The following is a 14,574-nucleotide window of genomic DNA, read 5'->3' on the forward strand; positions in this document are numbered from 1 at the left end:
ACACACTACATTCAACTTAATGTCACATTGTTCTTGTTTATAACCTGCCATGTACACAAACAAGTGCATCTTTTGCAAAGCATGTGACTCTATTACTATCCATACATTAAAAGTCAGTTATTTAATAACATTTGCAGTTTGGGGATACTATAATTCACCTGTTACAAACCCTACCTCCACAAGAATTGAAACTCAACCAAAAATGTCTCCACCTACGATCACAAACATAAAAGATATCCACAAGAAACACTTTACAGATTAATATGTGGCCCTTAACTGACAACCCACTAGATGGAACAAATAGGCAAAGCATGTGGGTCTTTAATGATTTCAAGCTACCCAGGTAACAGTTTTTTTATTCTCATTGTAGACCACTCGAGGTGGGCCAAGTCTGATTTGCATATGGTGTTTCCAATCTGACTAGTTGCACAGTGGTGAAAATACGATGCAGCCCCAAGTGATTGCCAGTGGTTGAAACCTATGGTCGCCTTCTCCTGCTTTAAATAGATACAGTTTATGGGAAGTGTATAAGTAGGGGATTTTTCGTCAGTTTTTATAAGAACCTAAACAATTGGTGTATCCTTTGTTTTTCTGTTAGGTGGTTTGATAAATCAATTAGCTTCGTAGCCTTCAAAAACGGTAAAATGGGCATGAACATGGAACACGCCTGGGCAGACGCCCCTATCGTTGGACATCTGTGGGAGGTTAGTCTTCATGCAAAACAGCATGTTGTTTTATATTGGTGGCAAATAATGTATAACTAAGTCACACTTCCACTTGAGATGTATCTACATTTGTATGACTGTGTAATTGTAGCCTCTCCATCAAGAGATCGCTGAATGATTATATAAATATTCCTGATATTTGTTAAAGTTACATTGTCCGAAAGAGCGACCAGACCTTTGTGCATTTTCAACTGGAACCGATTCCTCTATGAGAGTTTTAAAGGGACTGAATTGGGTTTCTTAGACTTCAACAATGATGCCAACTGCGCAAAAAGGAGACCTAACATTTGATCTATGTGATCTAAATTGGCACTAAACGGCAACACTTATTCTATACTTTTTAAAATAAGTACTGAGAAGGAGGAGTAGGACACCCTTGCAATGCTGTTAAATGCAAAGAATAATTAATAACGGCTAAATGTTAACAAATCGAACACAAGGTTAAAGTCTTTTGTTATGACACATTTGTAGCTAATTCTTATTTTCTTGAGCTAGTATTTGTATGTATCTGTTATAGTTTGAGACTGTCTTTTCCTCTTTCTGCAAATTGTTGCGCCTTGAATTTGCCTACTTGGTGATTGCTTCAATCAAATTCGTAACTTTTCAATTCTATGCCCTTAATAGGGTTTAAAGATTACATAATTTCTTTCAGAGAAGAATCCTTTTTATTATTTCTAGTTGCAACTGTTTGTAACTTTTTAATTGGATTCCATGCTTAGTTTATATTATACAAACATGATATTTCTTTGTGAAAATTCTTGCTAGCCCACCATGTCTGTCTACCTGTTAGCATACAACTGACAAGGGCACCTTAATGCCTTTACCTGTTTGATTCTCGACTTTCTCCCATATTTCAACTTTCCCTTTTTAATCTTATTCTAAATGAATGTGTGTCAAACTTCCACTCTCCTCCAATCCAATCTATGGCTGCATTCGCGTGGTGGAAAAATCTGTTTATTTTGGCAGGGGTGAGGTATGCTCTTTGAATTATGCAATGCTGGATGAGGCGGAAGCAAGCATTGCGAGGAGTATAGGTGGGGCTGCTTAGCACCTCAGCCCATTCCTTATCAGTGAAGGGGCGATGTCTGTCTACTTCCCAGTGTTGCCTCAGTGGTATTAGTCTTTTGTGTGTGTTTGCGTAGTGAATCAGCCAACCATATGGTGACGTGCAAATACTAAATGGTCAATTGTGTGGTGTGTTCCATGGCCATGTCCCACCATTTGTTACCTAGGGCCGCAAGCAGTGTGTTATACGGTAGAAACTGGACAGCAGCTAAGTCATCTATTTCTGTTAGTGTGTCATAGGGGTGTAGGGTACCATCCTGATATAAATCGCCAAGCTTTTCAATTTCCGCCTCTAGCCAGTCCGACAGCTCCGCGACTGATGTAATGACGCCGCCTCGTGGCATGCCTTGCAGGGGCAGAGCTGGTGCATATGGCAATGTTGATCGCGTAATATAGACACTCCCACGTAAGCATTGGTATGCAACCCCCAAAAGTAGCAACTCGGGTGATCCGCATTTAGCACCGGGGTGAAATAGCTGGTTTATGGCCGCCATCGACCAGGGCGGGGAAACAGCAGCAGTGTTGCATTACTGAAATCCTGCCAGGCATCTTGCTACCCATTGCAACTGCTTCACGCAGTCTAGGTCTGCAAAATCCGTAAGCGTTTGGGCTAGCGCAATTGGGATCGATCGTGCATCTCTGAGGTATATCAGAATATCGTCCGCGTATAGTGAGACTATGTGCGTACCGTCTCCCAGGGGGGATACCCAATTCAGCACCCCCGCTCACGAATCGCCGCTGCGATCGGCTCGACTACACCAGGGTGAAGAATAGTGGGGACAGCGGGCATCCCTGTCTGGTCCCGTGGTGGATTGGTATGGAAGATGTACGGGCCAGTCCTCACCCTGGCCGTCGGCATTGTTTATAGGAAGCGGACCAAGCGAAGAAACCTGCCCTCGATTTCATATTTGATCAGAACAGCAAAAAGGAAGTCCCACTCCAGGTAGTCGGAGGTCTTCTCGAGGTCAAGAACCAGACACCCGGAGTGGGGCCACTGCCGAGGGGAGTAAGTAGTGACCCTGAAGAAGCGCCTCAGGTTTAACAAAGTGCTACTAAATGGGATAAAGCTGTTCTGGTCAACATGAACCAGCAGAGCCAGGCAGCCAGCAAGTACCTTAGCTAGGATTTTATAATCTGTGTTTAACAGGGCAAGCAGACGATAGGATCCCAGCTCAGTTGGTTCCCTGTCCGGCTTAGGCAGAGAGACAAGCAGCGCGTCACGCAGTGAAATGGGGGGCAGGGCAGCACTGAGCACAGCGTTATATAGTGCATGCAATTGCGGTATTAATGTGTGCGAATATGTTTTATGGAATAGAACTCCGAGGGTAGGCCGTCGGGTTTAGGGGTCTTGCCCAGTGCGAGAGCTCTGACGGATTCATGAATTTCAAAAAGTGAAATTGGTTCCTCTATGCTTTGCTTTGCATTGGGTCGATGACAGGGAGCTACATCTGAGAGAAAAAAGCTGCCAAATGTTTGTTGTCAAAGGTAGTGGTCGAGGCGTATAGGGCTCTATAGTGTTGAGTCAATTTAGCATGCATTTCATGCTGCATGTGTAACAGCTGCTCCATATGATGTCACAGGGCATGAATAGGGTTATGTGCCTGCTCCCGACATATAAGCCATGCTAGAAGGCGAACTGCACCCGATGCCCATGAGTGCGGATGGAATGCGCAGCATAATATATGCACCTAGGAGAGCAGCAACTTCTTCGTGTTTTGCATCCCGTTGAGGTGCACACTCCGGTCTTGTCAATAACCATGTCTCCAACCGTAGGAGCTTGCGTTCGATTTTTCCTGTGGCATCTTTAAGATGTTTACAGATATTTCAGTTGATTACCAAACATCGCCCCCTAATGGTCACTAAAGGATTCCCATTCAAATGAGTGTTATTTGTGGAGCCCTCATAACCTGTATAACCTGTAGGGCTGTTTCCCATTGTAGTTGCAACTTTTGAGGATTATGATCTGAGTGTGTGCGGCCGAGGTATGCAATTTGACCGAATGTTGGAAAGAGTGCTGGCGATCCTATTATGTAGTCGAGTCGGACGTGCAGACCATGGGGTGCTGAGTAATGCGAGTACACTCTTGTTGTGGGGTTATGTGAGCTCCATATATCTACTAGTGACCAGTGGCTTAACCAGTCACCCAATGCGCGAGCATTTGATACGGAGGCTGTGCGTGACGGGGGACAGGGAGGGATGATCGACCAGTGTAGTGTTGAGGACGACATTGAAACCATCTATCAGCCATTGGGTTTTGCTCCACTTTGCTATGTGGCAGATAGGCTATGGAGAGGAGAAATGTCGCCTGATCTGAGTTAAGAGCGTATATCGCCCCCAGCACTAGCTGTAGCCTATTTAGGCATTATCTTAAAAGTACATATTTCACCTGGGTCTACCTTCACCACCTCTGCAACAAAAGGGGTCCCCGCCCGCACCCTGATCAGTACATAGGATTGGCATAGGATTAGTAGCTGCCAGCAAACACTTGACCATGCCAACAACTGCAGAGCAGATCAGATTCCGGGAGTGTCAGGTGGGTTTCCTGCAGGAGGGCCACATGATCAAATCTGCATTTCATATAGGAGTAGATCAAATATCAGCGTGAGGGTGTGTGCATGACCCTTTCATTCCACATGATAATGTAAGTGTGAGTCATGCCTGGGTTAGTGTTTGCTGCTGCTGGCAATGTAGCTTTTCATGATAATAAGGGCCTGTTGTGTGCTGAATGCGGCATACGTGGGGGGGCAGTGAACACAAGGCGATATTGCTTAGCTGAAAAATAATAATGGGAAAACAAGTTCAACATCTAGAACATTTTTGGGGTAGATTTTTGGCAGGGATCCGCCCAAACAGTATGGCCAAACATTGGCAAATTATCAAGAATCTCGATCAGAGAGAAAGGAGTGTGTATAGCAGGGCATGTTTTTTAATCTTCCCTGCACCCCTGATGTAATATGTATGATGTACCAGCTATGATGCATGTCAGTCCAAGCAGCAGGCCTGGACTGCAGCAGGATTGTGCCCCGTCCCGTGTTTCTGGGCGCCTGTAGGTCCTTTTGGTTTTGTTCCTGGCGAGTATCTCTCGCGGGTGTCCAATGCAGCAGATGTCATCATGAGTCACCCGCGGAGTGGAGACTGAGTTTTGGTGATTGCCCAGCAGTCAGATGATTTAATCAGCGCTCTGCAGTGTCACGTCGTGTGGAACCGGTGATCCCATCTTGACCAAGCTCATGTTTGAGGAATCGTCTTCGTTGGAGGACTTCACAGAGTCATTGTTTGGATCCGAAATTTGGGTTTGAGTATGCAATGCAGCCGCCGTCTGAAAAGCGTCTCCTTTCCGATATGACCTGCTCTAGATTGGGTACAGCTTTTGGTGGCAAGGAGTGGTTGGGGCTCCTCCTCCGGCCCTGTCAGTGGACTTTGGTGTCTCTGTCCAGTCTCTCTGTTTCAGCTGGGCGAGGACATGTGGATGTGTGAACCACACCCTCCGTCCAGTCCCACGTATCCTCGGAAAGTCAAAGAAGCGAAAATTGTCTTTGTCTACTACGCAAAGGCCTGCCGGGAACAGCAGGGAGAATCATATATGAAGCTCACGGGGCGACCCTTGACAGCAAGGTAAGACAGCGTGTTATCCGGTAATAGCATGACCGAGGTACTGTTCACATTGATTTCTTTTAGTTGACCTGCTTTTTGTAGTGTGCTGTCCCGGTCTCTGTAATTGAGGAGGAGAAACAGGAAGGGCATGGGGTTAGACCCTGGCGGCGGTCTCCGTGACGGCACACGGTCTGCCCGCTCAACTGCAAAGTGGGGGGACAGTGTGGTGGGAGGTACCAATTTGCAGATCCAGGCTTCAACGTATGCCACAACGTCCCACCCTTCCGTTCCCTCTGGAAGTCCCACTACACAAATGTTGTTGTGGCTGGATCGGCCTTCACCGTCTTCTATTCGAGCCTTCAATTGACTTTTCCCCATTGGGTTGTATACTTGTTCACCATTTGATTATAACTTCTAGAGTTCATTAGTTCAGTCTGGAAGTCTCTATGCAACAGGTGAGGGGGTGGAGGAAGGTAGCAAGGGCGGAACACAGATGTTTCCTCTTTACACATTCCATTTACCCCAAATTTGCATCCATTTTTTCGGGCGTCCCCTGACTACATATACTTTTTTTTTCTCTTATCATGCACCAGTCCATGTCTTTTTCCATGTGTTCAACATTGGCACTGTTGGCGCCCCCCACATTCTACCGGTATTGCATTTGACAACCATCAAATCCAGTGTTACCCATGTTTTTACTTTGCTCTTGAAGTCTGTGGGTTCCCAAATATTCAACAAACATCTTTTGGCTTCAGGTTTTAAGTTCGACTCCATAACCTCCTCCATGCAATGGAGTACCTTCCTCCAGTATCCGCAGACATGGTTGCATTCTCATATTATATGCAGAAACGTACCCACCTCACTACCGCCCACACTCGGGATCTTCCCTATAGCCCATCTTGACTAGTGCTGGCCCAGTGAAATCTATTCTGTTAATTCTTTTTAATTGTAATAGCTTAAGTCTGGAAGAGATTGCCACTTCTTTGGGAGAGGCTAGTGCTTCCTGCCATTCATCATCGCCCATTTCTGAAATATCCGTTTCCCATTTCCTATGGAGTTGCGTGAGATGGTCAGGAGTATAGTTAATTAGCTTCTGATAGGTCAGGTATATTGCTTTTTTGGGCATATATTCATCTAGGAGTCTGTTTTCCAGTGGAGAGGCCTCCTGGGGCCCCCCCCCCCCTCTCGCAATTAGCGCCTGTAGGGCGTGTTGCACCTGCAAGTATCTAAATCTTTCTGTATGTGCAATTTCATATTCTTGTTGCAGAAGCTAGAAGAATATCACCTCTCCTTTCTTCCATAGGTCTCCAACCCTGGAGATTCCAATAGTACCCATCTATCAAAGCCCTTTGTCTTTCTTAGCTCCCCCAATTGTTCCGAGTCCCACAAAGGAGTGGTCTCTGTGATTCTTTTTGCCCAGACTCTTATTGGTGGTGTGCCACACCTGGACAGTGTGTCTCATGGGTCCCGTAAGTTGAAATTTTGTGGGCTTGGAGTAGAGCGCATAACATAACTCCCGCCCGGTAAGAGCCATCTGTCCATTCTGTATCCTGGATCATCGATAGGCCGTTATATGCAAAATTTAATGGCTGTTAAGTGTGCCGCCCAGTAATACTTTTTGATGTCAGGGAGTCCCACTCCCCCGTCCTATCACCCCCTCACCAATTTTGGGAACTATATTTGGGTTTGCCCTCCCACCCAGAGTAGTGCGCTTTCTATATCCTTGAAATATGTCGAAGGTACAGGATTAGGGAAATTGTGCAGAGCATACAAGAAGCGTGGCAGAGACATCATTTTAAGTAGTACTACGCTACCCAGCAGTGACAGGGGAAGGGCCCTTCAATGCTCTACATTTTTTAACTGCTTCAATGGTGGCTGGAGATTGCGGTCATAGGTCAACTTGGGATCGGTGGTGATGTATATGTCTAGGTATTTGAATCCATCTATGGCTTCTGTCATTATGCATCCTTTAGGCAGGGGACAAAACCTCCCCCTCAGTACATAAGTCAATGATTTTGTCCAATTAATAGTATATCCAAAGTTTTTGCTGATGTTTGTAAATACGTTTAAGACCCTATGTAGTGAGACACTAGACCACGCCAGGTATAACAAAATATCATCGGCGTAAACGGAGATACAGCCCTCCCAATCTTCCGACCATCTCACGCCATGCATGATAGGGTCTTTTCAAATCCATGCAGCAAGGGGCTCCAATGTCAATGCAAAAAGCAGCGGGGACAGAGGACAGCCCTGCCTGGTCCCTCTTTTAAGAGCAAAGACTGCTGATTTTTTGTTGTTTACAACTACTTGGACCAGTGGGCCCGTATAAAGGAGCTTTATCCAACTTGTAAAGTTGGGTCCGAGTCCCAACCTTCCCAGGACAGCAAAGAGGTAGGGCCATTCAATTGTGTTGAATGCCATAGTGGCATCCAAGAATACCACCACCTCATCTTCTCTCAGCGTGTTTTTTCTCCCCAATACCCCATGCAGTCGACGGAGATTTAGTGATGTATTTCTAGACGGCATAAGACCTGATTGGTCAGGATGGATCAGTTTGGAGATAACTTGGATCAGGCGAGAGGCCACTTTATCTTTCTTGCTTTTAAGTGAGGTCTGTGTACAATCCAGCGTTGCACCAATTTTCTCCACTGCTAGAAGGAAATTGACCAGCTTGGCACTAAGGGTAACATCAGGTTGCAGCGTCTCTACCCCCAAGTGTGCTCCCACATGCTCCACAGCTTCCGGGGCAGGCCATGCCAGGACAGAGGGAGTAGTTGAACGCAAGCATCCCATCACTATCTGCTAGGCAGTGGGCATGTATTGGCCTACGGTCGCTTGTTAGTGCCTTTCGCACAGGCCATTCAGGATAGAAGCCTATGGCAAAAACCAATCTAGTGGTGCCCGCCCCTATGAGGTGTAAGCCTGTTGAATAGGCAATCCGATGGATCTCCAATGTGTTTACCGAGGCTGTGGGTGTGCCAGATGGTCCCAGGTCGAACCCAGTCCTCCTGATGCAGTCAGCTGGGGCACTTCTCTTCCTCTGTGTGCAGCGGGACAGGCATGATGATCACAGCTGGTCAGGGTACATGCCAGATTAGGGGTTCGAGAAATGGGTCTTCAAAGGAATGCGTCCGCCATCATGGCCAGCTAGCCACACCACCCCAAGCCCTTCCCCTTTGTTACTGCATAGTAAAGATGGACGGAAGAGAGCGCCCTCTTAAAACACAAATCATAGGAGCGGAGATGAATTTGAGGGTGTGAGAAAGTGCTATCTTTCTTGCATGGTATGCCCCTCACTTTTTGCTGAATTACTGATGTACTTTGACTGAGTGTGCCCTGGGCTCCTGCCAATCAGGTGCCCAGGGCCTGTGTTCCTTCCCTATTATGCATGACAGCCTAAACTCAATTGGCATCTCTGGCCACAGGTCAGCCCCTGGTAAATGGTACCCTAGGTACCGAGGGCACTGTGACCAGAGAAGACCCCTAAGGGCTGCAGCACCTATTGCGCCACCCTTTGACGCCCTGTACCCTTACAGACCCACACTGCCTTTGCAGGCTGAGTGTCTGGGTGCAGAACTAAATAGAGAGTCGACAAGTTACACATCCCTGTGTGCCATGCCCACAACACACACTGCCCTGGCATATATCAGCCACCCCTATAGCTGGGTGCCCTATGCCAGTGGTGTGGACACAGGTGCATGAGCCCTGTGCCCCTACAGTACCCAGGTCCATTCCTGGGCACTGTAAGTGCAGTGCTGCCATTTATGGTTTAAATGTTTTTATTAATTTGCAAGGCAAAAGACACAACCACATACAAACATCTATCTTCATAGAATGCGATAATGATACCACTGAGCCCAGTGACTATAAAGCATTGCCCCAGCTGAATGCGCCCTGCTGTGAAATAATACCTATAAAATTGAACAGTAAAATGCCAAAAAACAAAAGGGGGAACCGAAGAAACAAAAAAGGGAACCCAAGAAAAGAACCCCCCCCCCCCGGACCTCTAACCTTTCCCCTCCACCCCCCTCCCCTTTTTCATGCTCCACGTCCACCACTTAAGCTCTATGAACTCTCCAACTACCCCTTCAGCAGTCCGCCTGCCTCAACTCTGCGAGCCGCAGCAACCGTAGATATTTGGGGCACGTGACTTCTCGAAATTCAGCAGCTAACAATGACAGAAATGGTTGCCACAACTTATTTAGTTCTCTCCCCTGCCATGGTGAGCGCTAGCTTCTCCATCCCAAGGACATGCACAGGCGGTGCAGCCAACCCGTAAGAATTGGGAGTGCGCCAATGTGTGAGAATGTTTTCTGTCGCAGACCTTCGTGCAATAGCTATATGTCTACCTCTGCGAGATTTTAGTGGATAGGTCAAGGGATTGGGGAGACCCAGTAGGACATAGGCCGGGAAGCGTGGTATCTCAGTCTGGAAGTGCTTATCCACCTCATCCAGCACCTGAGTCCAGTATGGTTGAACGTGTACGCGCTCCTAGAGTAGATGTACTAGGTTGCCCACAGCCCCTCCAACACATCGCTTCTCGGGTATGGTCCATTGCGTGCAAGCGTTCCGGGGTGTAGTACCAGTATGTCACAATCTTCGTGAGTGTCTCCGTGAGTCCCATGTGGTATGCAGAATGCCTGGCCGTATAGTATATTCCCCCCATTCTTTATGGGTGAATGCTCTGCCCAACTCACGATCCCACCGTTCTCTACTGGGGTTGCGATTGTGTGTGTGTGTATAATATGCAGTCTCTTGTAAAGATCTGAAATGAGTTTTTGGTCTGACGTACGCGTGAGAAGCCATCTTTCGTAAGAGAAAAAAAGTGTCTGTCTGCCCCGGTGCGGACCTGTGGCTCAGTGCTGCCATTTAAAGAGTATATGGTGCTGTGAGCTCGTCAACGCAAACTCCACAGCACCATGATGGCTGCACTGAAGACTGAGAAGTTTGATATCAAACTTCTCAGCACATTAAACCTGCACTGATGCCAGTGTGAGATTTAATGTACAATGCACGACAGAGGACATCTTAGAGATGCCCCCTGAAACCTAAACTACAATCCACGTCTGGTCTGAGGGGCTGCCTAGGCTGCCACACAGCAGACATGTTTCTGGACCCCTGGGTAGAGAGCTGTCCGATCTCCTGGGCCTGCAACAATGCACATCCTGGGTGAGGTGCTAGGTCTCCTCCCCCAGGATGGGCAGGGGAAGCTTCAAAGGCATACCGCCTTTGTGAGCTTCTCCAGGCCACTTGCTGTACTCAGCAACTGGCCTCTACCGGTTCTGACCCCCCACTCTTGTGGGAAGACTGGCCGTAAACCCCAAGGAAGGAAAGGGGGTGTGCCAGCCTCTGTCAACCCCACCCCTCAGGTGGGGGAGGCGAGGTGAAGCACATCTCCGGGCTCTCGCCATCTTGAAGATGGGAGGCCCTGCCCAATCAGGACTAGGCTACTGCCCCCCTCCCACAGGAGAGTGGCAGGATAGGGGGTGTACCCACCTCAGGGCAAGGACCCATTGGTCCCTACCCTTTACCTACCTGTAGCGTCCCTAAATCTAGTATTTAGGGGCACCCTGAACCTTCCTTCCTTAGATCCAGATTCCGAAACAGCAAAGAAGATCAAGAAGTAAGAAGACCTGCCGTCCAGCTGCAAACAAGAGGAAGACACCAACTGCTTTGGCCCCAGCCCTACCGGCCTGTCGACCCTCGAACCTGCTCCTGCTAAATCCCGGCATCTCCCGTGGCCAGCAACCTCACAAACCTCGGAGGACCTGGCTTCCTTGTGACTCTGAGCATCTGGGACTCCCACGAGCAGTGGTACTGCTCAAAGCAAGTAACTGACCTCTGGCATCAGCCAGGAACCGCGAATCCTGCGCACTCTGCACCCGCCAAGCCTGGCCTGTGCTGGAGTGGACAAAGACCACAAGGACATCCCCCGGCAACTGTGACCTCGAATCCGGCACCCAAGGACCCACCTCGATGCTCCTGACGACGCCTGCAGCCTCAGAACCAGTGACCCCCCCCCCCCCCAACCGCGATCAACAGAGTGTAAGATTTCCCAACACCAAAAAGGCACCCCTGCACCCGGTGCCCTGCGGCCCCCTGTGCCCAACTCCTGGGTAACTACCTATCCTCCAACTACCCAACTTACCTCTCAAAGTGATGGTTGCACCTGAAGAATCTTCGTCCCGAGCTTCCAGCCTTTGTTCGTTCTTGAGCTTCTCCATTGCAATCCATTGAGGCTCAAAAGCACCCTGCACCCAGCCGCCCGAGTGCCCCAGGCTGTGCAACCTCTACTCCTATCTACTTCCCCATTTGCCCTGAGCAAGTGACCAGGAGCCCCGCTCCCACAGCCGCATGGCCTGCTAGCCAGCAGCCACCAACCAAGGGCCCCCTGCCTTCCATAGGACAACATTGGGCCTAACTCACTCTGCACCGGGCTGCCCCTGTGCCGCTGAGGGTGTAACAACTGTACTTACCTGACCCTTGGAGACCCCTGAGTATATGCCCAGAACCTTAACTCTGCCAGTCGAGTACTTACCCAAAAGCCGATTACTCACTTTACTTCCATAGGGTAACATTGACTTGTTTCACAACTTTAAAATATTCACCTAAAATCAACCGAGTAACGAAAACGGAAATAGTCACCTGCTATTAGGAGAGATCCCAGTGCTGGGTCTTGGTGCCCAGCACTGACCCTGAAAAGTAATTACAAACCATACTTACCGCTAACTCAATTTTCTTCCATAGGAAACCATTGACTGTTTTTCTATGAAATTTCTTCTAAGTGTCGATTTTTGCAAACTACAAATATTCTTAAAAAATCGACCAACTGTGAAAACGTAATTACTTACCTGTTTTAGATAGATGTCCCAGTACTGAGCCTAGGAGCCCAGCAGTGGATTACAAAAGTAACGAGAACATACTTTACCGGTAGCTTGAACTCTCTCCCATAGGAAACCATGGACTGTTTTTCTGTGAAATTTCTTCTGTCGATTTTGCAAACTTACAAATATTCGTAAAAAATCGCCTGTATAACCTAAACACATTCTATCAGCTGCCTACAGGTGGTATACTAGTGCTGGATCCAGGATCTAACACTGAACCCGAAAAAGTAACCATAACCCCACTTACCTGCTAAGTGAATTTCCTCCCATAGGATAACATTGGTAATTTGATTAGAAAAAGTTTCTAAGTGTCAACTTTTAAAATACCAAAATATTGCTTAAAAATCACAACCGTAACTAAAACGTATTTACTCGTTTCCAAGAACTGTCGCAGAACTGAATCTAGGATTCAGTCCTGGAGTTAGAAAAGTAATCCTAAAAGTAATCAATTGCATTTAACTTAAAATTCCCATTGAGCTCAATGTAATATTGTGTTGGAAATTGTGTTGCCTATCGCAACAAACTGTAACTATTACATTCAAAAGTCAATTGCCTATTGCAAAGTATTTAACTAAAGCATCTCATTCTGAGAAAGTATATTTTGATACCTATTGTTGGTTCTAAAATAAAACAACCATATATTTTTATATACAAACCATTGGCCTAGAGTTCAGTTCTTGAGTGTGTGAGACCATTTGCTGACTGTGTACAACAAATGCTTTACACTGTCCTCTGATACTGCCTTACTGCTCGACCAAGCTACCACTTTAGAGAGTAAGGTTCTATCTAACTTTAGCCTCTGCCAAACCTCTGGGGACTGTGGACTCTGTACACACTGTTCCTATTTGGGAACCGTATATACAGAGCCACTTTCCTACAGAGGGCAGCTTGAGCAAGCAGATCCTGTGCTGTTAGGTTTCAGCTGGTATATGGTATGCATTGTCAAATGGAAGCTGGAACAGTTCACTCCATGGAAAGCAAGTTGTTTAGGATCTTAAAACCTTTGAGTTGGTTCAGTATCCTGGTTCCTTTATCATTTTAGTGGTGATATGGGCCAGTGTTGTTCAGTTTGTCCACACTTCACCATGTCATGGGACACTTGCATATTGTTCTGGTAGTGATGGTTTCAGTTGAAGGATGACTCTAGGTTCCTCAAACAGTTAGGATTTTTTTAGGCGATCCCCGCGTTCCTCAAACATTTCAATGGTGACATGAGGTGGTAGTCTGGTATTGATCATTTCAGTGAAAAGTTGGGGCAAATGGTTGTGTTCTGCACACATTGCAGATGTCAGATTAAGAAGGTCCTTGGTTTCTACAGACATTTCAGTGGGGGTCTTAGAGCCGGCTTCCTTGGTTCCTCAGTCATTTCATGGGTGATGTGAAGCAGGACTTTTGGTTTTATCAGACATTAAAATGAGCAAGTTAGAACAAGTCCCTGCGTTCTGCCAACCGTCAGCGTCTGATTGAATTCCCCAGACATTTCAGAGGGTGTCTTTGTGAAGGCCTCCTAGGTGCCCTAAACATTCATGCAGTGACATGAAGTAGGAATTCGGGTTTCTTGAATATCTCAGGAGGGAGCTGGAGTAAACTGCAGGGTTTCTAGTGTTGAGTTGGAGTTGATTATTTGATTATTAAAAGCATTGCCTATAGAGGCGTGGTAAGGACTTTCACTAGGGCGCACCCAACACAGATTGTCTTTACCTGAAAACGAATGATTATAGCATGTGTGGCTATAGATACACATGCTTCGCTTACTTGTGCCATTTTGGTCATTTGCAAATTGTTTTTCCTCAAAGAAGTATTTCAATTCGCAAGATGTGCTGTAACTCCTTCCTCAGTGAGGAATGCCCATGGGCACTGACTCCATGTTGAATTGTTTTTTTCTGCCATCAGGTTTGGATGTTTATTGATAGGGCTTCTCATGTGTCCTGGACATGTTTTTTGGATCCACACAGTTAGTTTCTGAACCATTGGAATAATCAGTCCTCTTCCTAAAGACCCTTTGTCACATCTGTAGGAAGTTGGAATCTGACTGCTTGGTTACCCCCACTTTTTGCCTGGTGTTTTGCTGATTTTCGACTTAGTTTGACTGGGATCCTGCTAATCCGGACCCCAGTCTATCTGCTTTCTCCCTAAAATGGATTGCATGTACCTTAGGTACACCACAGATTGGAGTCTGGGGTACCCTTATAAGTCCCTAGTATATGGTGTACTATGTACCAAGGGCATAGGTACCCCAGAGGCCTCTCAGGGGGTGCAGCATGTATTATGCCACCCCTGGGAGACCATTCAAAATGACAGCACAG

The 14,574-nt window shown here is 47.0% G+C and overlaps 1 protein-coding gene across 4 annotated transcripts in view; it reads left to right on the forward strand.

The window, feature by feature from the left end:
• Positions 1-14,574, forward strand: part of CPT1A (carnitine palmitoyltransferase 1A) — a 386,602-nt gene that overhangs the window by 193,854 nt on the left and 178,174 nt on the right. For all 4 annotated transcript variants that reach the window (XM_085644765.1, XM_085644763.1, XM_085644764.1 and 1 more), the window contains exon 12: positions 599-704. In XM_085644765.1, coding sequence (XP_085500891.1) covers positions 599-704 — 106 coding nt within the window. The remainder of the gene's footprint in view (positions 1-598; positions 705-14,574) is intronic.

This window comes from Triturus cristatus, chromosome 3_1 (genome assembly GCF_964204655.1).
Source record: "Triturus cristatus chromosome 3_1, aTriCri1.1, whole genome shotgun sequence".
Taxonomy (NCBI): Eukaryota; Metazoa; Chordata; class Amphibia; order Caudata; family Salamandridae; genus Triturus; species Triturus cristatus.